This window comes from Leptodactylus fuscus, chromosome 1 (genome assembly GCF_031893055.1).
Source record: "Leptodactylus fuscus isolate aLepFus1 chromosome 1, aLepFus1.hap2, whole genome shotgun sequence".
Classification (NCBI taxonomy): Eukaryota; Metazoa; Chordata; class Amphibia; order Anura; family Leptodactylidae; genus Leptodactylus; species Leptodactylus fuscus.
The window spans coordinates 164,475,573-164,500,607 of NC_134265.1; the positions used below are offsets into that span (position 1 = coordinate 164,475,573).

General features: G+C 39.9%; 1 protein-coding gene across 2 annotated transcripts in view; it reads right to left on the reverse strand.

The window, feature by feature from the left end:
* Nucleotides 1-25,035, reverse strand: part of TTC39B (tetratricopeptide repeat domain 39B) — a 107,883-nt gene that overhangs the window by 50,232 nt on the left and 32,616 nt on the right. Inside the window, exon 2 of one of the 2 annotated variants that reach the window (XM_075279486.1) lies at nucleotides 15,533-15,567. In XM_075279486.1, coding sequence (XP_075135587.1) covers nucleotides 15,533-15,567 — 35 coding nt within the window. Of the gene's footprint in view, nucleotides 1-8,938; nucleotides 9,396-15,532; nucleotides 15,568-25,035 lie in introns of those variants that run through there. The other variant, XM_075279492.1, reaches the window with a different exon arrangement.

A 25,035-nucleotide genomic window follows, 5' to 3' on the forward strand; every position in this document is an offset into this window, starting at 1 on the left:
TTGATGAATCTGAGTAAAGCCATTCCCACATATGATGTAAAGATCCATGTGTGTAGAAACTCAGAAATTTTTGAAAGCCATGCAGAGAAATTTGATCTAAATATTGAACAGAGAAATAAACTGTTTAAATTATGGCTTCCTATTGATTTTACAGAACGTTTGTCTGCAAAAATGTCTTATGATAATGAGTCAAATGAATGGTTATAAGACAGTGATGTGGAGAGATTAAGGAAACTAATCTGGTGCACTAGAGGTGACAGCGTGCCAACATCTGACATACTGAATGAGATAAAGATTGGCAGAAAAGAATGTACATATGCATTCATGTCTAAATTTGAAAGGACATACAAAACTGTCATTCAAAAGGTGAACTCTTCATCTATGGTGAAAAGTTTTGTTAAAAAGTTCAAATTCTTGGATGCAGTCACCCTTGCCAGTGCGTCAGATAAGAAGACTTTATTTGAAGCTGCTAGTTTATTGGACGTGGCCAGAACACATGAGAGACAAATGGCAAATGCAAACCGAGTATGTCCAAAGCAAAAAGCAAAGCCTATTAAAAGGCATCTGTTAAATCCGGTTATAGTGTCCCCTATTTGTAGGAGGAAAGGTATTGGCCAAAGTGACAAAATCTATGAGAAATGTAGGAAATTACATGTTGCATATAAACCATATGCCATGCAGGAAAATCCACAAATTGAAATTCCAGTATTAACTGAAATTAAAGAATTGCAGCCAACCAAATCTATTGATAGTCAAAAGATTGTATCTGGGAATGTACCAGTTGTCTCCAAAATGTCAGATCTTTTCAGTAACCCAATGGCATCTGACCTGTCTAATATTTTTAGGAAAAGGGCAAGCTTGGCATTCTCTAATGACCTGGTGGAGTTATTGTGGGATGTGATTGACAGGAAGGTCAGGGGTCGAGTTTAAAAGTATCTCTGATGTAATGACTGTCTATTGAGATTTACTTATGTACTATCTGGCTATGTAAAGAGAAATCCCTTTTATATGAGGAGAAGTCCAATGATCAGGTATAATCCACATTATTATGTGATGATGTTCATAAATAATCCTAATTATGCTATTGTGAATAATACTATGGATCATATTATTATATATATACACACACATATAGGAGGAGAGCCTGATGTGTGGTGACAGATTTTTGTCATAGTCCACTCTCTGGATGCAGAGAGAGGAGGAACATGTTATGTACATTATATGAATATGATCAAATAGTACTAGGGATCCATAAAGTTATTAAATTTTCCATTGGTTAAAATCATTATTGTATTAATTTGGTTTTTGCTAAAGTTTATCTATTTTTTCTCATCAGATATAGATATATGGAAAAATGGATCAGTTCAATCAGTGATGTCCATTCATTCATCATTCTTTCCTTATAGCCAAAAGAATACATGGAGTGTCTAACTATTAATGAGTAAACTAATTTCACATGGTGTGACTAATAACAATGCATGATAAAGTGATAGAAGTTCTAACTTACCTCAAGCATGTTTTTCAATAGTTTCATGTAAAGTCCATGTTTTTAGGATTTTCAAGTTATAATCCATTATGTATGAAGGCATGCAACTAGGCATGGAGCTCTTACTTACTGTGAGAATAAGTGTTCGTTCATGTGGTCAGTTGATTGACAGCAACACATTGTGACCTGTGACCCTGATGGGCTGGTCAGTATAAGTGTTATGTGTGTTATGTGTCCACTGGTGTATACAACAGATCTGTGACATCACAAATAGGCCTAAGAAAATCAGGATGCATCCAACAAGGAAAAAAGGAAAATATATCCAACAAAGAGACGTCTATTTTCTTTCTATTTTCTATTTCTTTCTATTTTCTATTTCTATTTTCTTTTTCTATTTCTTTCTATTTTTTATCTTATATGATCCTCTATATTAAATTGGGAAATTAGCAAATATATTTGAAATCCATTGAAAGGAACCTCATATGTTTATACCTACAGGAAAACCAAGTGTTTAAGTCACATGAGCTGAGAGAAAAGGTGACAGCTGCACTACAAAGCAAGGTTATTTTAGGTGAACATTCTGTAGGAAAAAGTAGCTTTTGAGAAGATACAGATAATCTTCAATATATTTGTTCAAACCTGACAAATAATAAAGGTTTATTGTGGTAATTGGATCATGGGATAATAAATATATTAGTTATGGTGGGAAAATCTAGTTAGCTATAGCCAGTATTGCAGTATTGATTTATTGTATTATTATTCATTATGTATTCTTACATGTACACACACACTTGCATACACTTACACACATCAACATCTACAAACATTGGGAAAACAAACATTGGGAAAACAAACATTGGGAAAACATAAGTGTCTTATATGCAAATGAGATAAGCTAATCATCTTCATGAAAGGAGAAGTATAATATCATCAAAGGATATGGGATATCAAGAGAGATAGTCTCTGGTTTATTCTTCAAACTTCTGATTATAGGATGTGACATATTTTGAAAAGTTTATGTTTATATACTTATTTCATATATATGGTATTCATATACAGCCAGTACACAAGAATATATACAGTTAAGTTTAAGACAGAGACAAGAGTGTGTTGGCACAAGTGTTGTCTCTATTCTTGGTATTGGAGGTATCTGAAAGGTTAAGAAGGTCACAGGAATCTGTGAAGAGACGAGGTGTTAAGAGGAAACTTTAGGCACATACGTTTTTATGAATAAAGGTTAATATTGTGTCTCAGATAAAGAACACAATGATATTTAATAAATGAATGTTTAAAATAAAATAATATCTTATTAAAAAGGAAATAAAGTGATTAAACTTTAGAAAATGTATGATTAAGTATAATATAACACATTCATATAGGAACATATGTTTAGTATAATTGGTGAAAAGTTCTAACTAAAGAATAAATATTGTGATTGTCTATAGAATGGTAATTAATAATCACATTATATTTCAGAGTTATGTTGCAATTTGTCATCACAAGTAAATTACACATATATATTCATACATATAGATATAAAGATATATATGTTGATATATGATGTTTATATAGATTATTGTATCCAAAGTACTATTATCTGATAGTTTGATAAATGTATTGAATATCAATATTTTAATAAGTCAAATATAAATATTGATACAATGTAAAGAGAAGTATGATATATAAATGAGTGGTATGGTACACTGTGATATTATAGTTTAGTTAATTGCCTAGTTTGGCTTAGCTATTAGGGAAAGAAAACTTATCTTCAATCAAGTCCAAGATTATGATAAAGTTTGATATCAAATGTTAATAAAAAGACTTTAACAGTTACAAGAAGAAGATGTGCGGGAAAAGACAAAATCTGAAGGTATGATGCTATATACTTAAGCTTATGCCAAGGACTGTGTTTAAAAACTATTACTGGAGTTTGGAACCTTTGATCAGCTGATGATTGGACAGATATAAAGACGTCCTCATCAATGTTTGGTGGAATCCTCTCTATTTCAAGACTTCAAGTTGTTTGGTGAGCAAAAGGGTTGTGAATGATAAAACCCGAATACAGATATTGTGTATCCAAGAGACTGAGATTCCAGGACTGAACCTTACTGACAAGCAGCAGGGATGATGTCAGAATTCACACTTGCCTTGCTTTTGCAGTATTGCTCCAGAAGTGTCACATGATTCTACAGTGACAGGTGGTCAAGGGAATTACCAAAGGAAACTCCTCTACAGTCTATGTCTTGGTAAAGTGAAACATAACATATGGACTTTGCTGTTATATCAATATCTTCACAATATGAACTTTAATGGACAATGTTATAATATCTGCACAACACGGAGGAAATCTAAAGGACTTTAAGTCAAGAACTACATTTGTGGTAATAAGCCTTCTATTATGACGGAAGAAGAGATGACCAGAAGACCAGACGATGAAAGAAGAGCCTTCATCAGGTGTAGGTTAGATAGTGGATCAAATTGTTTCCATCTTTGATCACAGTTTACCATAACATACCATAACGTTTACTAATGTCAAAATGTATCGCAAATTGATGAAATTATTATATGGACAATTAATGAAAATTAAGTTCCAGTATTCAGCAAAGAAGAAAGAAGATATAATCTAATTGAATGAATATTGTTGTATGGTATATCTTGAGAGTTCAAACAGATATTTCACTCTCAAAAGGGGGAAATGTTAAATATTATATATTTACAATATTCTCTAGCAGACATGGGGTTAACACTCTACTGACATCATAGTCTTATATTTTGGGTGCATGGGTGCGGTTAGAGTAGACCATTTTAGAAATCTCCTTACATAGCTACAAGATGGAAGGTAACACCCACTCTCATGAATATAAATGAGTAAGAAATACACATGTCTGGGTCTGTCTTTGGGAAGACCAGGGGAAGACCAGGAGGTCTGTCTTTGGGAACACCAGGGTGGGTGGTCCAGGCAGATGGACATCCATGGACGTCGTAACCAGCCCAAGTCCACCAACCAGATGACAAGCATGAACCAAGCTGTAACTACAAGATATCCAGATGATTTAACTTCTCTGAAGATGTAAGCTATTGACAATTGACTGATATTTGTGTTATTTTGGACATTTTCCCTGTTCCTGTGTTTTCCTTCAAGATATTAATAAACCTCTACACTGATTTATAACAAGCTGACTTCTTCCTATCGTGGATAAGGCCAGGTACGGATATTTAACAGTGGACACAAGTCTCACCGGCAAATACAAGATATTTAACACTGTGTACATTAAATATTGTTTCAGTTTTGTTGTACAGGTTGTTACGGACGCGACAATACCAAATATGTATTGTTTTTATTAATTTTTTGTGTTTTTTTACATAATTCATTTTTTATAGAGAAAAGGGATTTTTGGGACTTTATAACTTTATTAATTGTTTTCAAATACTTTATTTTTTTTTTTACACTTTTTTTTTTTTACTTGTTCTTGTGTCCCTATGGGACACATGGATCAGTGAAGATTGCATCACTGATTCTCTACTCTAGACTGAGACACAGGCTGCAGTGACAGCCTGCATGTGTCTCACTCTAGACACAGGAAGTGAGCTGTGCGGACGGGACAGCTCACTTCCAGAAGACGCCGGGAGCACCAGGTAAGTAAGTGAGTGCTCAGGGCTGTCTGGGGTCACTAACCAGACCCCAGACTACGTACTACAGATACCGGCACCCCCCGATCTCGGTCCGGGGGGTGCCGGCGGGGGGGAGAGATCGCGGCACCCTTTGTTTGCGGTGGTCATGTTTGACCATCGCAATCAAAGGGTTAAAACCTCCGATCGGTAAAAGTACCGACCGGAGGTTATGGAAAAGGGTGATAGCTGTCAGTAACAGCTATCACTCAGTTCCGATTCCGCCCGCTCAGCTAGTGAGCGGGCGGAATCACCATGACGTAATATTACTTCATGGTGCGCGAAGTACCTCGCGTCCATGACGTAATAGTACGTCAAAGGTCGCTAAGGGGTTAAAGAGGACCTTTTACCACCTTCAACAAGTTCAGCTATTCACGTTATTTAATAAGTGATGTTCCATCGATTCCAGCACAGCTGGAATTTTTTGTCTAACCCTCACTGTTCCTGAGAAATCAATGCCGTTAGTTTTGATGTGATATGCTATTTATGCTCTGTAGTGCAGTGTCAAGCAGGAGTAGGCAAGGGGTGTGATTCGGAACTCTGACATTGACTGCCTCTCGTTGGAGCTCTGAATCATGCCCCCTGCCTGACACTGCCCTTCTGACATTACAAAGCTTAAATAGCATATCAAACACCAAAACTAACTGCACTTTTTGCTCGGGAACGGTGGAGGCTAGAGAGAAAATTCCAACTGTCATATGCTAATTAGCCTCTTGGTGCACCCTAGAAGTCTCATTGTGCACCCTCTGCTATTCTTTCCTATGCATGTGTACAGTACAGGCTTTTCAGATAGAAAAGGGCAAAATAGCACGAAATAGCAAAGACAGTGCTGCTGGGAACTTCCTGTGCTGACTGGAAGCTAATTAGCAAATGAACAAAAAAGGACTTATTCAAAAACGACTGAGGCAATTTACATACAAAAGGTAGGTGTGAAGTAGCATTTCTAAAGCCTATGCAAGGATGTGATTAGCTAAAAATTACTTTTCCCAATGATAGAGCCCCTTTAAAGGGAACATTGTTGTTGTGGTAATTTACTACACAATGGAAGTTAAAAAGAAGATTTTGTTACTGCTTAGCTGTTAAATAATAGGCAAATTAGATGAGGTGTTACTTATCTGTAAACTTCTGTGGACAATATATGCCAAGAGAGTCCCATTTTTTTTCTTTTTCCTTCAATGCAAGGAAATGTATGCAAATACATACATTGGGGATTTAGGCTCAATGTAAATGCATTCTTGTTTTTGCTTATTATAATGTAAAAAGTAATAATGAACAGAGCCTCTTTTTTTAAAGCAATTCCTGATTCATACACCACACACACACACACACACACACACACACACACACCTTACATCGTAAAAATAAAAGGAGAGCAGAGAATGGGAACAAAAATGGGGTCAGCATGTGAGGGCTTAAAGATAAAAAAAAAAAAAAAAAAAAAAAGGGGGTGGGTTTATAACGTGTTATAGGCCAGAAAAAGAGGGGTCGTATAATATGTGATGGGTCGGAAATACATATAATAAATAAAAAATGTAACTTTTTACTAGAGCATAAATATCACAAAATTATGGATATTTGTAGATGTGACAAGCCACCTGAGTTAAGCTAGGTTGGTTTTTTTGTTTTTTTTAATGAATTTTGGCACACAGTTTAAAAAGTTAGCCATCACTACTATAAGCAAGTATAGATATAAATGTGGCATGTCTTGTCAAGTACAGTTTGGGTCTGTGAGTTTCCAAACATACAGACATGAATTTCTCACTAGATAGATAGGCTTTGCAAGATTAACAGTTCATGATTTGTGGCTTTTGAATGTTCCATTTTATCCAACCAGTTAATACATTGCCGAGAGATCAACAATTAATCCTACATCTGCTTTATAAATATAGTACACACTGCAATAATATAAAACCAGGTCATTGCAATCCCACACGGTCACAGCTAAAGAGAGATGTAACAATCTGGAGCAAGGATGAGGCTACATGCACACGATCATAGTTTTCCTGACTGAAAAATACTGCTCAGAATCAGCAGATAAATACATGTTCACACTGCATCAGTAAAGTCATGCGTAATAATGGATTTTGTAGGATGGTCTGTGTCGCAAATCTGGAGACATGCTTCACAGACACCTTTCTAAAGCCCGGATACAAGTCTACAAAAAGAGAAGGGTATCCAGGCCACAATTGCGCATAAAATTTTAGTCATGTACATGGGCCTATACTATGTAATAAGCCATATAAACAATGTAGAGCGAGATCTGTAAACTATCACAATGCCATATAGCACACAAAGTTTTTCCTTTATGAGAGTTCCATCTCCAACCTCAATGCACTATCAATGGTCTATCACACAGAGGTAGTGATGTAACTAAAGTCTTGTGGGCCCCGATGCAATCTTTGTCCTGGGCCCTTTACCTCATTCCTACAGAGAGTTCTTGATAGTGATGGTTATGGCAGCTAAGGAGTTTAATCCACCTTACAGTGGTTAGGGTAATCGGTTGGTCTTCTTCTTATGGGCCAGATGGAAGCTGCAATCTCAATACTGATGCCATTGCTTATAGGCCACTAAGGCTCCTGGGCCCCGGTGAAGGGTGCAGAGGGTTGCAAGTTACACCCATGCACAGAGGACTCTGCACGTGGGAAGGGACCAAACATTATCTGTATAAAATCATCACCTTTATTCTTGGGCAAATTCCTCCAAGCACTATGGCTTCTTCCTAGTCTCCATAGAAAACAAAAAAGAAAAACTGGGCTGTCCATATTAGCCAATCAAATTACAGCTTTCATATTTCAGAAGGAGCAGCATCATAGGTAATACCACCATCCAATGAAGCCTGGTTCCCACCTATAGTCAGGATGGATACAAAAAAAACCACCACACAATCTCACACAGAATTCAGAATAATTCAAAAGTCTTTGCTTTTAAGAATTAAAAAAAAAAAAAAAAAAAAAAACTTCTTTAGTTCAGAAAAGTTGCTGTTCCATTACAAAACATTGTTGCTCATGAAAGGGTTAACTAACCGGAAAGCTGCATCCCAATCCTGATCACATTGCCCTTGCATCACAGGGAAAGTTTTCACACCACAATAGCGCTGCATATCCTTCAGGAGTAATATATTTAGATAGCAAGGACCAGTCAACAGAAAGAAAAAAAATATATGTATATAGATTTCTAAAAAAGGAAAAACATTCAGAAAGAAAAACAATTACTATATATCCTCTTAGAGGGCAAGATGTCCTCAGTACTGCATCACATGAGACCTAGGAAGCCTACACCATTAACCGTTACTGCCCCAGTCTCCATAAACATGCTAATCTTGCATTTTCTGCAGTTTGACACCATAAATAGAAAGCGCCTGCTACCGCAGCATTCTGCTACTAACACTTAGGACATATTTTCCATCCCTCCCCCAGTATCCAAGTCTATACAAGTAGATGCATACAGGACAATAATATAAAGGTCTCTGAAGAGACTGTAAGCAGAGGGAGGGAACATGGAAGCAATGCAGATGCTCCGGATGACCTGCCAGACACTGTAGTATGGCTATAATCCAGGACAACACAGCAACGATACCTGGGAAGACTGTGAAACACTGCAACCATGCATAGTCAAGCCAAATAAAGAGTATACATACAGTTACATCCATCAGTAATTCATTCCTAATGTATTAACGCAGTCACACATTTCAAGGTGAAACAAAGGTGCAGAGCACAGATGTATGCGAGCCATCTACACTCAATGACAAAACTGTAGCATTGCAGGATGAGGTGTTATACTTACAGGGTGGAATCTGTACGCAGGAAGACAACAATTCCAAGAAAATTCACTTGAACCTTTCTTGCTTAGGATTCCCACTATACCAAAGGGAAATCTATCCCTTACAAGACGTGTATATTATGGAAATACACATATATATCAGTGCAGTGATATGCTCGGGTACTCACTGAGCAGCTATAAATTAGTCATCAAGAAGAAAACAAGGGACAGCGAAGTTCACAAGGTAGCAGCTGGCCTGGCAGGGGCTCCCCATTACAGCATTTAAAGGAAATGTCAAATTAGCAGCAGGTCGATGCTGGTACGCCGGATGATGCTCTCTCCTCTGTGCTCAGGAAGGATGCTGGGAGATTTCACCAATCTGTGATGCAGCCTAAATCTAATCCAGCTCTCTTCCAACTACAGGGCAGTGTGAAAACACATACAATTTGATGGAGCCGTAATATCTGCAGTGTCCACACAGAGAGTCCAAGTGGAGTAATGTAGGTTAATCTGCTGCCATGTGATGGACTGATGAAAACATGAAACATCCAGTGGTCTGGTACGCAGCAGAAAAAGCCTGAGTAAGAATCATTGATCTCAGATTTTTTTTTATTAGGCTTGTCAGCGCAAGGACAGAAGATGAAACACTCCGAAACCACTGAAGCATACCAAATATGTGTCTTCAATGCAACTACACTAAACCTATAAAGTGATATGAATATATAGCACAACATATTCAATCATATGGTCACTGGAAGCAGACCAGCCCTCAGGCCTAGTTCATATCTGCGTCTGAGTCCACATGGGGACCCCCCCCCCCCCAAACCCACCCTCCAAAAAATGGTCACCTAACTAGATGGTTAGAGAAAGTTTTTACAACTCAGAAAATTTTTTGATTATTTATATTTACAAAAAGGTTTCACTTTTAAAGGGATCCTATCATTTAAACTCAATTTTTTTCTCACTAACACGTAGGAACAGCCTTAAGAAAGACTATTCTTCTCCTACCCTTTAGAAGTCTTCTCCACACTGCCTTTCAGTATAAATCCCGGTTTTCGTCGGTATGCAAATGAGTTCTCTTGCAGCACTGGGGGCGCTCCCTAGTGTTCAAACAGCACTGGGGGCATCCCCAATGCTGCGAGAGAACTCTGAAGCGCCACCTCCATCTTCTTCAGGAACGTCCTCTTGACAAGTTTTCTTCCGTTGCAGGTTTCAAACTTACTGTTAAGCGGCCTTTTTTTTTTTTATGTAGATTGTGAGCCCCACATAGAGCTCACAATGTACATTTTCCCCCTATCAGTATGTCTTTGGAATATGGGATGGAAATCCATGCAAACATGGGGAGATCATACAAACTCCTTGCAGATGGTTTTATGGCCTTGGCGGGATTTGAACACCAGGACTCCAGCGCTGCAAGGCTGCAGTGCTAACCATTGAGCCACCGTGTGGCCCCTAAGCAGCCATTTTCTTGTGGTTGGCAGGCATGCGCAGTCGGCTTTGCCCGAGGCCTAGAAGTTTGAAGCCTGCGCCATAAGAAAACGTGTGAATAGGACGTTCCTGAAGAAGATGGAGGCGGTGCTGGAGAGTTCTCTTGCAGCATTGGGGACGCCCCCAGTGCTGCGAGATAACTCATTTGCAAACCGCCGAAAACCGGGATTTATACTGAACGGCTGCGCGGAGAAGACATCTAAAGGCACGAGAAGAATAACCTTTCTTAAGGCTATTCCGACGTGTTAGGGAGAAAAAAAAAATTGAGTTTTAATGATAGGATCCCTTTAAATTGCCTATAGGAGTTACATATGGTTATGTTCATAAGAAAGCACATTTAACATTGGGGGCGGAAGAGGGGGAAGTGGTTACTAAAATAGGGCAATATCTCGTAATTGGGGTGAAACCCTTGTGGAGGTCAAAATACTCACTATATTGCTTGATAAATTCAGTGAGTTGTATAGTTTCCAAAATGGGGTCAGTTTTGGCACCCTAAAGCTATTCTGGCAAAATCTGCCCTGCAAAATCCAAATAGCGCTCTTTTCCTTTTGAGTCACAAACAGTTTTCAGTACTCTGAGAAATTGCATAACAAATTGCAATGCAATTGAATGCATTTTTTTAACCCCTTGTGAATGTGTAAATTTTTAGATTTTAGGGCTAAATGATTACAAAAAAAAAAACCAAAACACCATTTTGTTTTAAATTATGTGAGTTTTTTTTTTTTTTTTTTTTAGTTTTTTGAAATAAGGTTAAAGAAATACAGTTATGAAATGAATAATGCCAGTAGGACCAAAGAACACCACGCTTCACCTTATATTGATAAACTCTCTTTATTGATGTCCAAAATAAAGAGAGTTTATCAATATAAGGTGAAGCGCGGTGATCATTGTTCTCTGGTCCTACTGGCATTGTATCGACACATTGGGTGGTACAGGTCCTGCAGCTCCAACACCTAGGGAGGAACCCTCTCTAAAAAGTGGTTCACAGGCTCTTTGATGGTTGTGTTTTACACAACCATGTAAGGCGAGAAGCTTTCATTTAAATAACTAAATACTTACCTTACGTCAACATATACAGCTCAGTGCTGTTCTCTCCTTTTTTTGCCTCATTGAAATGAGTGATGGGAGAGCTAATAGATAGGCCTTTAAAAAACCCCTTCAGAACTATGGATGTTGTGCCAAACCAATGGGTTCTTCTAAAGCCGGGTTCATTCTGGGTTTTTTGGTCTGGATTTTGATGCGGAATCTGCATCAGAATCTGGCTCAAAAAGCCACCTCCCATTGAATTCAATGGGTTCCTTTTTTTTGCGAGTGACACACCCTTTCCTCATGCGGATTCCTCAGGACGTCCGCGGCGCGACACTTTGTCCTTACTAGGCACATTCATTTGGGCCTAATCCGGAACGGAATGCTGCGACTGGATGCTGGTGCACTGTATGCACCGGCGCCGACACCCTGTCGTGACTAGCCATTTTTTGGAACGGATTCTGAGGCGGCCTCTGTGTCAAAATCCGGTACAAAAAAACCCCATGTGAACCTGGCTTAAATTTGGTAAATTTCTGTTACACTTCTCTTCTAACATTCAAAATAAAAATTCAAGCATGATTAAAAATTGGTTAATATTTATTAAGCAATTTTGGTTATAGGTGTCTGAAAAGAAGGCATTGAAGAGTCCTTTTTTCATAAATAAAGGTAAAAAATCTGAAACAATTTGTCAAGAGAGAAAAAAAAAAATCAACATCACTTTCTGAAGTTAAAGTGTTCCAAAGTTATTGTAACGGTTAGGTTCCGATTGTGTTGGAAACGGCAATTATTTACAATCATGTTTTTGGGTTCTGTGAGGGACATCCTGCGTCTTTGGGGAATTGTTGCAGATTTTCAGTACAGGAACGCCCCATCTTCTGAGTCACATGATGCAGGTGCAGCTGTCAGGGGTTAACTCACTTCACTCGGGTTGCAAATGGAGGGTAAATTGCATCCAAACACAGTCTACACACCTCAAATACATGCAGCCACCATAACTGATAGGCTCAGCAGAAACCGCACTAACATATACACGCATCACTCCAACAGTCAGACAGAAACACACTTCACAACAGTTAATAGGTTCATAGATAAACACGGTAACTATAACTTTAACAATTTAATACCTAAATGGGTTCAGTGCTTTATATAAAAGAAAAAAGGTAACAAATGACATGAAAAGCAAACAGCCTTAAAAATAATGGGAGAAAGACAGAATACTAGTTAAGTCTTTGGTTCCAGGAAGCTCGGAGGCTCTCTTTGGAAGAAACTAGGCACAACCAGCTCTGTTAGCCGACTTTCACAGGTGTGTAGTGTTAAGGTATGATAGGTATGATGGCTTGTGTTTATGCCCCCTCCCCAATCTTTTTTTTCCTCTGCCTTTCTAACCACTACGTCAAAACAATAAAACCAGATATCTGGCGCCCAGACAAGAAAAGCATTTCTCCTCTGATCCCCTCCCCTTTGTATACACACACACACACACACACACACACACATCACTGAGGTAGTTTGATAGCACAAACAATAACAAAATATTCACTAAAGAGATTATATATAAAATTGGGTTAAAAGGGGCTCCATAAGCCTTTGAAAAAGCTATTCAGGCCCCCAACCACCCCCAGTTTTCCTTGATCTTCCTCTTCTTCCGGCGGGCTTGGTTCAAATCAGGCGCACACTCCGGTGCCATTTTTCCCAATGGCAATACGCTCGCGTAGTTCTAAGGGGAACTGAGCATACTGGGCATGCTCAGTATTGCATAGTTCTAAGGGGAACTGAGAATACTGAGCATGATCAGTTCCTCTTAGAACTACGCGAACGTAATGCGCATGCGCAGTACACTCGCGAACCGTCATTGAGAAAAATTGTGCCAGAGTGTGCGCAATAGCACTCCGGAGGGAGCAATACTGCGCATGTGCCGGATTTGAACTAAGCTGCCGGAAGAAGAGGAAGATCAAGGCGGGGAAGAGCCAGGACCGCAGGGTGTCACCAAAAGAAGAAGAAAGAAGAGGAAGGCGTGACAGAAGAGGATGTCGGACAGTACACGACTGCCCACCGTGAACGGTAAGAATAATTTGAATATTAATTTTTATGGTTTTATTTTAAAACGGGGGGGGGGTGTGGTTAAAATTACATTAGCGGTGCCTGAATAGCCTAGTCACGCATATGTGGGGCTCATACAGCATAATTTTGCTGATAGAGCCCCTTTAAGTAACATTACATACTCAATAATACATAGGTTTCTTTCATCATAATGGTTTAAGAAAACCATAGAATCCAACCATTTATACTGAAAAATAAAAGCTACTTTCACTGTATATGAACTTATACAGCCCAAATGAATGGGCCTAGTCCGGAGGGTGTGTCGCGGAATCCGCCTGAAGAAAGGGTAGCTCGCTTCTTTTTTCCATGAGCGGGAACAAACTGCTCACGGAAAAAAAGAACGCTAGAGGTCGTGTGAACGAGCCCTAAGTGCAATCTGTCAAAACTGACTGTCAACCCAGAGTTCAGATTCTCAAGGAAAGTCCAAATAAAAAGGGGAGGGAGTCAGATTTTGTTTTATTGGGGGACTTTTTTATTGCAGCATGTGGTCACGTTCTAGACTATCAGTGTAGGTAAAAAGCAATGTTGAAAGTATCCGTTCAGTTGTCAATATTCATAATACAAATTAAAAAAACAAAAAACAAACAAAAACACACAACGGAACTATGGGGTTAAACTAGCCATAGACAATGTCAGCCATTCCAACAGATTTTGGGGGGAGCAACTGCCACCTATCTAAAGTACATGGGGCCCCTTGACTTTCCTTAGGTCAGAAGTTGGGTAGAGGTGAATCAGTCAGCTGGATTTCAGCAATTTTTTTTAATTTAGGATGATAAGCAAATACGAGGAGTCTATTCATTCATAACATCCGCATTCTTTGCAGGACCAGGATGCAAGTATACGGGAATGGGAGAGTTTGAAAAGGATCATTTGGCCAGTCTGAAGCATCAATGTCAATAAGTCTTTTTAAAGAGGACCTTTCACCATTTGGGGCACATGCGGTTTAATACACCGCTAGAAAGGCCACAGTGCGCGGTCCCTTTCTGTGCCCCCAGTGAAGAGCTATCGGTGTCAGTAGCTCTTCACTATCAGAAGGACGTTTCTGACAGTCAGTGAGGAACAGTCTATTGCGCTGTACTGTGAGAGGGGGGCGTTGCTTACCACACAGCGATGACGCTCTCACAGAACAGCGCAATAGGCGCTACTGTGAGGAAGGGTGTTCCTGGCTGACTGTCAGAAACGTCCTTCTGACAGTCAAGAGCTACGGTATCGGCACTGATAATGCTTCACTTGGGGCACAGAAAGGAAAAGCCGAATTCAGCATACTGTCGGCTTTCTAGCGGTGTATTAAACCGCATGTGCCCCAAATGGTGAAAGGTCCTCTTTAAAGGGATCCTATCATTAGAATCCCTTTTTTTCTAACTAACACGTAGGAATAGCCTTAAGAAAGGCTATTCTCCTACCTTTAGATGTCTTCTCCGCGCCGCTGGTCGGTAGATATTCAGTTTTCCATCTTTATGCAAATGAGTTCTCTCGCAGCACTGGGGGCGTACCCAGTGCTGCGAGAGAACTCTCCAGCACCGCCTCCATCATCTTCAGGAACCGGACTCTACGCGTCATCTTCCGGTCTGGCTTTCCGGTGCAGTTGGCTCTGCCCAAGGCCGCTGGCAGAGCCGACTGCGCATGCGTAGAAGATTGAAAGCCAGGACAGAAGACGACGCGTAGAGACCGGTTCCTGAAGAAGATGGAGGCGGCGCAGGAGAGTTCTCTCGCAGCACTGGGGACGCCTCCAGTGCTGTTTGAGCACTGGGGCCCACCGCCCACCCCCAGTGCTGCAAGAGAGCCCATTTGCATAAAGACGGAAAATGGAATATCTACCGAATGGCGGCGCGGAGAAGACATCTAAAGGTAGGAGAAGAATAGTCTTTCTTAAGGCTATTCCTGCGTGTTAGTTAGAAAAAAAGGAATTCTAATGATAGGATCCCTTTAAGTAAGGCCCAATGAGTAGAGAGAGGTAAGAATATCTTTCCAGTGAAACATTATGAATTTGTTGCTTATACTTACACTGGGATATTTTCGTATGCATCTTCAAAGCTTTCCTGAAAGAAGTAAAAATATGGTAAGTATAATTTTCTATTAAACCTTTTTTTAAAATTAATAAATTATTATTTCCACAACATTCTTACACAGACTCTTAACCCCCTAGACTGTGTGTATGTGCCAGTCTATGGTAAAATGACAGACAGAAAGTGTTCAGCAATACGTTCATAATATTTCATGACATCTGTGTGCCACATGTGCTTCCACGGACCCATTCACTGCATATAGTAAGCCTTACCCACAAAACTGAAAGGTCAGTATGCTGGCTGTGACAAACATGGCTAGCACACTGTCGTGAGCATACAACTGAAAAACACAGTGCATACAAGAACATTCACCAGTACCCCTTCAATGGCGGTATTTCATGATTTCCCATATGATTCAAGCCAGCTAGTCTAGAATTCCTGATGTTTTTGCATGGTTTCAGGATGTTATATTGAGTTTATATACTGCACCAAGATTGCTAGAAAAGCAATCTCTGTTGAGCATTATGGTAAAGTTGGTATACAGGTAGCACTAGGACAAAACAGCATAGCAGACTACACTATTCTCCTTTGTTGCTTCAAGCAACTAAAGCTTTGTAGTCACACAAAGCACTGCACAAATATACAAAAAGAAAACAAAAAATCTAACCTAGAAATTAAAAGGTTGTCAAGACTGGACATCAACAAGAAGACAATGAGAGACGCAAAGTCACCATCTTTTGTGGGGAATAAAACATTTACCTATTTAGCATCACCTTCAAACAATGAGAACCATGTACGGTACATGTTATAATAGTCTGCTTATAATATTTTCAACGGTCTTTGAAAATTAGAACGTCATTCATGGGATAATGCAGAGTTAGTGCTGATCTATGACATATACACTTGGCTGGAATAACCAGTTGAGTAGCCCTCACCTTCAGTTATGAAATTCCTATTAGTCGCCAGCGTAAAGTGAGGTTCCCACTAGAGTTTGAACTACATTTGGGGTTTCCGTCCCCGAATCTACTTAAAAAAAAAAAAAAAAAAAAAAAAAAAAAAAAGGCAGAAACGTGGAGAAAGGAAATTCGGATGAAACCCGGAGAACACAATTATGGTCTATGTGTTGCGTGGGTTTCCGCAGGTAACTTTTTAACCAGATTAGATTTCTGTTTTTCAGATCACCAAGTGTACCTGAGGCCAGGGCCCCACTGGCCGGAACCACCACAATTTGGCCAGCAAAAGGGCACTATATATGTCTGGACAGGCTGTCTAGATGTGCAGTACTATAAAGTGTTCCAGACTACAAAGACAACTTTTGGCACAAAAATCCATCAAATAAAATATCAAGAATAAAAGGATAGCATTTACAATAGTTTGTGACCTAGTAGACTGACTGGCAGCAGAATGTTCACCAGGATGAGGACTGACATTTGCAGAAAATAATGTGCAATACATTTTGGATGCCGGCTATAAACTGAGAAAATACAAGAGCCCTGAACCTATGCTATAAAGACTGAACATTCTTCTGTGCCAGAATAAACTGCTAGCATGGAAAAAAAGGAAAGTCTAGCTCTTATTAGTTGTACGTTGTATAACCTATTCAGGTCCCTTTACGGAAACTTTTACCATTCCCATTGTTGTAATTATTTTCGGGTAGTATTTTATCCTAATTAAGCCTAATTAAAATGTATTTACATTACAAGGTGAAAAAAAAAAAATTATTATTATTATTATTATTATTATTATTATAATAAAACAACAACCACCACCAATTCACATCTGCATTCAGATTTCCGTTTGGGGACCGCAAAGAAAACCTGAAAGAAAACCTATACGCATAAATAAAAATAGTTAACTAAGGAAACCCACAGATAACATTTCTGCACTTCTAAACTTGTGACCCTTTAAAAATTTTACCACTATTTTGGTCAGCTGAACACCATAAGTCCACACTCTCCAAACCCCTGGCAAACGGCTGAGTATTTCCAAAGCAAAAAAAGTGTAACAGACTTTTCTCTCTCTCTATGGCTATAATATTATGTCTTGTAATATACACTATGTGATCAAAAGTATCCAGACACCCCCAAAAACATACGTTTTTCATATTAGGTGCATTGTACTGCCACCTACTGCCAGGTACTCCATATCAGCGACCTCAGTAGACATTAGACCTCGTGAGAGAGCAGAATGGGGCGCTCCGTGGAACTCATGGACTTCGAACGTGGTCAGGTGATTGGGTGCCACACATCACGCAGGTCAATGCCAAACGACGCCTCGCTTGGTGTAAGGAGCGTAAACATTGCACGATTGAACAGTGGAAAAACATTGTGTGGAGTGACGAATCATGGTACACAATGTGGTGATCTGATGGCAGGGTGTGGGTATGGCGAATACCCGGTGAACGTCATCTGCCAGTGTGTGTAGTGCCAACAGTAAAATTCGGAGGTGGTGGTGTTATGGTGTGGTCGTGTTTTTCATGGAGGGGGCTTGCACCCCTTGTTGATTTGCGTGGCACTATCACAGCACAGGCCTACATTGATGTTTTAAACACCTTTTTGCTTCCCACTGTTGAAGAGCAATTCGGGGATGGCGATTGCATCTTTCAACACGATCGAGCACCTGTTCATACTGCACGGCCTGTGGCGGAGTGGTTACACGACAATAACATCTCTGTAATGGACTGGCCTGCACACAGTCCCGACTTGAATCCTATAGAACACCTTTGGGATGTTTTGGAACGCCGACTTCGTGGCAGGCCTCACCGACCTACATCGATACCTCTCCTCAGTGCAGCACTCCGTGAACAATGGGCTGCCATTCCCCAAGAAACCTTCCAGCACCTGATTGAACGTATGCCTGTGAGAGTGGAAGCTGTCATCAAGGCTAAGGGTGGGCCAACACCATATTGAATTCCAGCATTACCGATGGAGGGCGCCACGAACTTGTAAGTCATTTTCAGCCAGGTGTCTGGATACTTTTGATCACCGTGTATGTAACATAAGGGCTACTTAAAGGGGCTCTATCATTGGAAAAAGTCATTTTTAACTAATCACACCCTGGCATAGCCTTTAGAAAGGCTATTTCACACCTACCTTTTGTATGTAAATTGCCCCAGTAGTGTTTGAATAAGTCCGTTTTTATTTATATGCTAATTAGGTTCTCAGTGCACATGAAGTTTTCAGCCAGCTTTCCTCTCCATGCTGTGTGCAGAGAGGAGGAGTCAGCAGCAGCCTGTGCTGTATACACAGCAAAACATGCACAAAGAGACTTCTGGGGTGCACGAGAAGCTAATTAGCATATGAATAAAAACGGACTTATTCAAAATCTACTGAGACAATTTACATACAAAAGGTAGGTGTGGAATAGCCTTTCTAAAGGCTATGCCAGGGTGTGATTAGTTAAAAATGCCTTTTTCCAATGATAGAGGCTTTATTCAGCTTCCTTATCTATAAATACATCCAGAGCAGTGCAAAATAGTCACTGTCTCTTTGTGCAGTCTTTTCTTGGCTGTATTTTACTTCTTGTTATTTGCCACAAGAAAAATGGCCGTTTACACAGTAAGTAAGCGGCCATTTTCTTGTGGCCTGTGAGCCTGCACAGTAAGATCTGCCCGAGGCCTACAATTTTCAAAGCCTGCACTGGAAGAAGACACAGGAAGAGGACGTTCCTGAAGAAGATGGAGGCGGCACTGGAGAGTTCTCTGGCAGCATTAGGGACGCCCCCAGTGCTGCAAAAGAACTCATTTGCATACCGGAGAAAAACGGTATTTCTATGGAACGGCAGGGCAAAGAAGACATATAAAGGTAGGAGACGAATAGCTTTACTTAAAGGGGTTGTCCCATCACAAGGATCCTATCTATACTGTTTGTTAATGTGAATGTAAAACTTTTCCTAAATACACTGCTTCAGCAAAACTGCTTTGTTTGGCCGATATCACTTTATTCATTTTTTTGGGACACATCCCTTGACTTATCTGCTCATAAGTCAAGTGATGCATCTGCTCTGAGGGGAGAGGGAGGAGGGGCACACTACCCTTTGGGGGGAAGGGGCCGCCAATGCAGACCGGCATCCACTGTAATAGAGGCGGATGCCGGGGAGGGTTAGACGCCGGCACAGATGCACAGACGCCGGCACAGGTGCCTGCAACATCGCTATGCTTCTGCCCTGCATGAAGCCAGCAGCGGCAGGATCGGAATAACAGCGTCGCTTCTGCCGCTACTGGCTTCATGCAGGGCAGAAGCATAGCGATGTTGCAGGTACCTGTGCCGGCGTCTAACCTTCCCCGGCATCCGCCTCTATATTACAGCGGATGCCGGGTTTGTATTCGCGAGATGCCACTGGCCCTGCATGCGCGCTCATAGACCAGTCTAGCTTTCACAATGCGAATACAGACCGGCACCCGCTGTAATAGAGAGAGGCAGATGTCGGGTCTGTATGCATTGTGAAGGCTAGACTGGTTTATGAGCGCGCACGCAGGGCCAACGGCATCTCGCCGCTTGGTTTTGCATATGTGACCCCGCCCACCAATGACGCAACAAAGCTGGAAGACAGACGATTTTTCAACAACGAAGACTGGTGAGTATGCGACGTGGGACAACCCCTTTAAGGCTTGGGAAGGTCAATGTTATGCACTTGAGAAAGAGCCATTAGGGTTCGAAACGCGTTGTGCAATAAAGCTTATATTACACCACATCGAGCGAGCGCTGGTAATCCTTTTTGGCCCGGCTTTCCAGCGGGCTGGTCTGCTCTTCTTCTGCTTCCACGTCTCTGGGACGTCATCCTCCAGAAGCTGCTTTTGCGGTGTTTGCGATTTGCCCTAAAAGGTGGTTGTGTCTTACACAACCCCACCAGGTGAGAGACTTTACCTCTGCTCACCTATCTGCCAAAGGAAGCTGCAAATGCTACACTAGGGTCGGCTCTGTTTTCTCCCCTTTTTGTTTCTCCTTCTGAATGATAGGATCCCTTTAACTCTCTTCTTCCTGGGCCATAGAGAAGAGTCCTGAACAGGGGACCCCCCTCTAAGATGTCCATATGCTACAATGAGGTATATGATCAATGATCATCTTTGTCCCCACCATCGCCATGAGTTTGTCTCACAGATTCATGTTGTCTAGTGCCTCCATTGTAAATGTGAATCATTTCAACAGAACATCAAACATGATTTATGCATTTTTTTTTATTATTTTTTTTTTTACAACTGTCATTAATGAAAAGTAAAAAAAAAAAAAAAAAATGTAAAAGGAGAAACAAAAACGCACACTACATTTAACTGATAAAGCAAATAACAGGCACATCTGTTGGGATTCCATTTAGCTTTACTATTATCGGCACTTAGTACCTGCACACAATAATACAGCAGTCTAGTCCTAAGTTTGTTTACTCAGCTGGCAACATCTCTGAAGGATTTGCCTGTCAATTCAGCTAAGAGCATCTGTATTTTATCATTGGCTATTTGCACTGCTGCAAGCAAAATGCATAATACACACATATAAGAGGGTTCACCATGATAGATTATGGAAACTACTAAACAAACATCTGCTTCTCTAATTTTAGAAAAACCTCCCAAAAGAGAGAAGATTATAACAAAGATTGATGGGAATATTTGCCATTTTAGGCCTTATTTACACTGTGCAATATTTTTACTGTAAATAACCACACCATTAAAAAGAAAAAAAAAAACAAAACACACAAGTGAAAGTGACATTTACGCACATGCATAGTTTTTACAGAAATAGGGCAGTCTTTTTATTTATTTATTTTTGTCAGTTTCACCAAGAAAATTGTATATAAACAACTAATATACTCTTGTAGGGCCCATTAGTAGCATAGTGAATATACTTTTTTTTTTTTGTACTACAGAAAAAAAAAACATTGGGTCAATTCAACAGACTTAAAAGTGCCGTCTATTGAACAGATGTTTAACTCTTTCCCGACATCTGCCGTGATAGTATGGCAGATGTCGGGTATTTAAATATAGTGGCAAGCTCTGGGGATGGTGTCCCATTGGCATGACAGCTAGGAGCCTTTTGGAGAATCCCAGGCTTGTCTTCCATCAACTTCTATTGCAGGCTGTTGTATGTATATATTTTTTTTTTAACTTTGGCGGGTCCTGGCCTGCAATACCTGCGTTCACAATGAACTCTGATCACCGGCATTAGCGCCAGGACTCTAATATACAATAGAGTGGAGACCCAGATGATATGGCGGCTGAACTGCAGCAGAGCGGCCACCATCTTTAAAAACCTGACATAAGCTCTACTATTACTGAGTATGTCAGGAAAGGGTTAATGGCACACCAAATTTAGATTATATCAAAGTGTCATATCTTCATTGTTGTCCCATGAAAATATTTAAAATGAAATAATTACAAAAATGTGAGGGGTGCACTTGCTTCTGTGAGATACTGCATGACTGTGTGCTTCTTCATCTTGATAGACTGGTTTAGTTGTAACTTTACGTACTACCTTTACTATATTGGGAACCAGAAAAACTACATTACAAAACTTTTGCACATCTAAAGATTATCTGCAGTCTGCACCACTAGAAAAGAAAAAAAGTTCTTTGCTTTCCTTATTACATATTCACTTGTAGGCTGCCTTCACACGGAGTGTACGCTCTGCTCATTCTGAACGTAAACTCGTTCAGAGTGAGCGGCGTAAAAAACAGATCCCATTGGCTTGAATGGGTGCCGTCATACGCGCGCTACCCATTGAAATCAATGGGAGGCTTTTTTACCTATTGCTTTTAATGTGGTACGCGCGTATGCCGGCACCCATTCAAGTCAATGGGATCTGTTTTTTACGTCGCTCACTCTGAACGAGTTTACGTTCAGAATGAGCAGAGCGTACACTCCGTGTGAAGGCTCCCTTAAAGCCATTTTTTTAATTGATTTTTATTTCTATCAATCGAATGGAGTATACAATTCAAAGTCTGAATGTACAAGTTGGGGAATCTATCCCAGATACTAGCTACAAATAGATGATGAATTTGACCAATTTGTAATGGCTGTTTTGTATTCATTTAGTATCCATAATGGACTGTTAATTTTTTTTTTTTTATGACCCATAAAAGGCCAGATTTGTGCAGTGTACGACTGATTGTTGTCCTATGGACAGACTCTCCCACCTCAGCTGTAGATCTCTGCAGTTCATCCAGAGTGATCATGGGCCTCTTGGCTGCATCTCTGATCGGTCTTCTCCTTGTTTGAGATGAAAGTTTAGAGGGACGGCTGGGTCTTGGTAGTTTGCAGTGGTCTGATACTTCTTCCATTTCAATATAATTGCTTGCACAGTGCTCCTTGGGATGTTTAAAGCTTGGGAAATCTTTTTGTATCCAAATCCGGCTTTAAACTTCTCCACAACAGTATCTCGGACCTGCCTGGTGTGTTCCTTGGTCTTCATGATGCTCTCTGCGCTTTAAACAGAACCCTGAGCCTATCACAGAGCAGGTGCATTTATACAGAGACTTGGTTACACAAAGGTGGATTCTATTTATCATCATCAGTCATTTAGGACAACATTGGATCATTCAGAGATCCTTACTGAACTGAACAGAGTAAGTTTGTGGCACTGAAAGTAAAGGGGCTGAATAATATTGCACCCCCCACTTTTCAGTTTTTTCTTTGTTAAAAAAGTTTAAAATATCCAATAAATTTCGTTCCACTTCACAATTGTGTCCCACTTGTTGTTGATTCTTCCCCCAAAAATTTAAATTTTATACCTGCATGTTTGAAGCCTGAAATGTGGCAAAAGGTTGAAAAGTTCAAGGTGGCCGGATACTATCGCAAGGCACTGTACATGTACATGTAATAGATTGACCCATATTAAGATAGTACACACTGCAGTAAATTGCTAGTTTGGACTTGCCCGACCTCAAGGTCACAGCCAAACATTTCATTACAGCACTTGGTTAATCAATAAGGGTAATTGAGCGACACAATGTGGTCTACAGTAGTGGTGAAATACAGTCTGACATACAGATTATAATTTCTGACTTTTTTGTATCATAAATCAAATATGTAAAAAAACAAAAAACACATTACCTTTGACAACACAACATTTTAAATCTTTATTTCAGTAACTAAAGCCCATCTATTCTGTACAGGGGCAGGCATATCACTGGTGCCCATTTGTTCAGAGGGCCCCACCACCTAAAAAGAAGCTTTCTACAACCCATTAGATTTCAAATAAATTACCAAGCTAATAAACCTATTTTTAATTAAATAATTTTGAATTATTATACAATTTTTCATATTGTATAAATAAAAGCATAGCTTGTTAAATATTCACTTTCATAGGAATAAAATAACTAGCTTTTTAATAAATTAGAGAATCTTTACGGCTTCTGATTGACTGTGGCTGTCAGCCTTTCGAGCAAGTTAGATCTTTGGTGTATTGGCTCCCCAGTCCTTCATTTTTCAATTTTTTTTTTTTTTTTTTTTTTTTTTTTTTTTAATATACTAGTGAATCTCAATAACTTACAATATCAAAGAGTTATGGACTGCTCTAGCTTAATTTATTCTATTGTTCACATTTGCATATTTCCAGTTTAGTACTTGAGCTAATGATGGTGATTGACAGGAACTCATGACTATTGTTATTCTCTTGTTGACATCACTAATACCATCATTATACTTTTTCATTCTTACATTATTGTATTTACTTTTGTTATTGTATTATATTATTCTATTTTGCTTATTGCATTACTGTAATGAACTATTGTATAGTTTGTACCTGTTCTGGTTTATGAGACTATGGACTCAATTGTTATTTCACCTATGTTCCTACCAACTCCCCCCCTCCCTTTTTTTTTTTTTTTTTTTTGTTATGGACTGTCGCTCAGTGGTCAAAGGAGTTTTCAGATGAAAGTAGATTTTGCATTTCATTTGGAAGGTCCTAGAGTCTGGAGGAAGAGTGGAGAGGCTGCTGTACACAATCCAAGCTGCTTGAGGTCTAGTGTGAAGTTTCCACAATCAGTGATGGTTTGGGAAGCCATGTCATCTGCTGGTGTAGGTCCTCTGTGTTTTATAAAGACCCAAGTCAACGCAGCCGTCTACCATGAAATTCTAAAGCACTTCATGCTTCCAATTGCTGACAAGCTTTGTGGAGATTGAATTTTAATTTTCCGAACAGGACTTGGCACCTGTCCACACTTCCAAATGTACCAATACCTGGTTTATTAACCACAGTATCACTGTGCCTGATTGGCCAGCAAACTCACCTGACCTTAACCCCACAGAGAATCTATGGGGTATTGTCAAGAGGAAGACGAGAGACACCAGACCCAACAATCCAAACAAGGCTTGCTTGCCTCTTTGCCTATGATGCTATCGCTCCCTCCCAGGAGATGTTTTTAATGCACTTTAAATAAAGGACTGTGTTTTTAAGAAGAAATTCTGCCATGTGATGAGTGCCCTCCCGTTTTTGTTCTTTTTTCCTGCTATGCTAGTCCCAACAATGCAGACAAGCTGAAGGCTGCTATCATACAACCTGGGCCTCCATA